Raw genomic sequence first — 2,745 nt, forward strand, 5'->3', positions numbered from 1 at the left:
GCGACCACCTCCATGGTGTGGGGATGTGCACCCCAACCCGGGCTCATCCTCTCTTGACCCTTTTTCCCATATAGGGTGAATCTGGTTCACCGGGTGAGAACGGCTCCCCCGGCCCTATGGTGAGTGCGGGGGGCGGGCATAGGGGAAACTGAGGCACAGAATGGGGGGTCAGACCCCATAACCTCTGCACTGTGCCCCCTCCACCCTGGCAGGGACCCCGTGGGCTGCCCGGAGAGAGAGGACGTCCCGGCCCCTCCGGCGCTGCGGTGAGTGTGACAATGGCCCTATGGCACGGGGCTGTGGGAGGGGGGATCGGGGTGCTGTGACCCCCCCCGTGACTGCCGTCTCCCCCCAGGGTGCTCGTGGCAATGATGGTCTCCCCGGCCCTGCTGGACCCCCTGTAAGTATGGGGCCGCTTTGACCCCGCACCCCAACATTCTGCTGTACATTCTGCTGTTGTACGGGAGCCCCCCCAGCCTGGGCAGCCCCCCCACACTTTCCTGTCCCCCAGGGACCCGTCGGCCCCGCCGGAGCCCCCGGCTTCCCCGGAGCCCCCGGTTCGAAGGTAAGGGCTGAGCAGAGGGACGTGCGGGGAGGATTGGGGGGGAAAACTGAGGCACGGTGCCCCATCTCACCCCATTTCTCTCCCCCAGGGTGAAGCTGGCCCCACTGGTGCACGGGGTCCCGAGGGTGCCCAAGGACCCCGCGGCGAATCCGGCACCCCCGGCTCTCCTGGCCCCGCTGGCGCACCCGTAAGTGTCCCCACTGGTGTCACATCCCTGGGATGTCCCATCCTCGTGGCATCCCCCTTGGCTCGGGAGCTGTGGGGAGTGTGTGGGGGGGGATCTGAGCGGCAGGGGGGTTATCCTGTGCTTGGGGATGGGGAAACTGAGGCACGAGGTGAGAGATGTTTCACTCTTCTTCTAGGGTAACCCTGGGACTGACGGCATCCCCGGTGCCAAGGGCTCAGCGGTGAGTATGGACCAGGGTGGGAAGAGGGGAGGGGTCCCAGAACCTTTGGGGTGGAGCTGGTGGGACACGTGGGGACGCTGGGAGTCATTAAGGATGCTGGAAGATGGAGGGTGGTTGGGGGGTATGGTGAAGATTCTGGGGACACTGGAGGTGCTGTAGGGGGGATGGGGGGATTGGGTTTTGGGGCATTGGGGGTTGTGAGGATGCGGGGATCACTGTGAGATGCTGGGGGGGTATGGGAGGATGATGAGGATTGTGGGATGCTGGGGAATGTGTGGGAGTGCTGGGGGCCGTGGAGTCGTGGGCAGGATGCTGTGGGATGCTGGGGGCCATGGGGCCATTAACGGACATGGGGCCATGCCGTGCCCCCCCTGATGGCTGCTGTCTGCCCGCAGGGCGCCCCAGGCATTGCAGGCGCTCCAGGATTCCCCGGCCCACGCGGCCCCCCCGGACCCCAAGGTGCCACCGGACCACTGGGACCTAAAGGACAGACGGTAAGAGACCCCCTGAGACCCCACATGAGGACCGCGGGTGAAGCCCCGCCCACTGCCATGTGACTCCGCCCACTGCAGAAGTAGCCCCGCCCACTTTGTCACAGCCCCCGCCCATCGTGCCACAGGACACGCCCCCGTGCAGGACCCCGCTGTGGGTCACTCTCTGCCCCCTCCCCAAATGCCCCACAGTCTCTCCCAGGAGACCCTTTTCTTGTCCCCAAAGGGGCCACTGGGATGGGGTGGGAATGGGATGGGTAATGAGATTGGGGTGGGATGGAATGGGATGGAGATGGGATGGGGATGGGATGGGATGGAATGGGAATGGGAATGGGATGAGATGGGGATAGGATGGGGATGGGATGGAATGGAATGGGATGGGATGGGGATGGAATGGGATGGGGATGGGATGGGGATGGGATGGGGATGGGATGGGGATGGGATGGGATGGGGATGGGATGGGGATGGGATGGGATGGGGGATGGGATGGAGATGGAGATGGGATGGGCACATGGGTATAGGGACAGGAAGGAGGATGAGGAAAGGGCTGGGGACATGGATGGTGATGGGGAGAATAGGGTTGAGGATATGGGAAATGGGGGATGAGAAAGGGGATGGGGCTGGAGAATAAGGTGGAGATTAAGAAGGGGACAGCTATGGTTTGGGATTGAGATGAGGATGGGGACACAGCTGGGAATAGATGGAGACAGGAGTGGGAGGGATGAGCAGAGTAAGAGGAATGGAATCAGGGATACAGATGGCGATAAAATGGGAACAGTGATGGAGTGGAAATAGAGACAGGAACAAAACTGGGGAGCAGGAAGGGGATGAGGGACAGGGACAGCGTGGGGACAGAGATGGAATGGAGATGGGGATGGGAAAGGCATGGGGACAGGGATTTGATGGGACAAGGATGGGGACAAGGATGCAGATAGGGGTGAAGATAGGGGTAGGGGGCAGGAAGAGTGCTGGAGAGATGGGGACGGAGATGGAGATGGGATGGGGATATAAATGGGGATGGGATGGGAATGAGGCCAGGAATGGGAGTGAGAATTGGGATGGGAACAGGGCTGGGGTTGAGATGGGGACCACGATGGGGGCACTGAGAGTCCATTGCCCACCTCCCCCTCTTCCCCCAGGGTGAACCCGGCATCGCAGGCTTCAAGGGCGAGCAAGGACCGAAGGGCGAGACGGTGAGTTTTGGGGGGGCCCATCCAGCCCCCGCCATCTGGGGAGGACCCCGCTGCGGGGCCGCGTCTCTAACGAACCTCTTCCCCTAACG

The 2,745-nt window shown here is 62.7% G+C and overlaps 1 protein-coding gene across 1 annotated transcript; it reads left to right on the forward strand.

Moving 5' to 3' along the window:
- Positions 1-80: 80 nt before the first annotated feature.
- LOC104915997 (myosin tail region-interacting protein MTI1-like) lies at positions 81-2,656 on the forward strand (the record flags this gene model as incomplete). Its single annotated transcript, XM_010726967.2, has 8 exons — positions 81-119; positions 213-266; positions 356-400; positions 512-565; positions 654-752; positions 928-972; positions 1,368-1,466; positions 2,603-2,656. Coding segments are annotated over exons 3-8 (383 nt in total), but the record flags the coding sequence as incomplete, so codon positions are not given.
- Between the last annotated feature and the right edge of the window lie 89 nt (positions 2,657-2,745).

The sequence above is a fragment of the Meleagris gallopavo genome, unplaced genomic scaffold (genome assembly GCF_000146605.3).
Source record: "Meleagris gallopavo isolate NT-WF06-2002-E0010 breed Aviagen turkey brand Nicholas breeding stock unplaced genomic scaffold, Turkey_5.1 ChrUn_random_7180001863386, whole genome shotgun sequence".
Taxonomy (NCBI): Eukaryota; Metazoa; Chordata; class Aves; order Galliformes; family Phasianidae; genus Meleagris; species Meleagris gallopavo.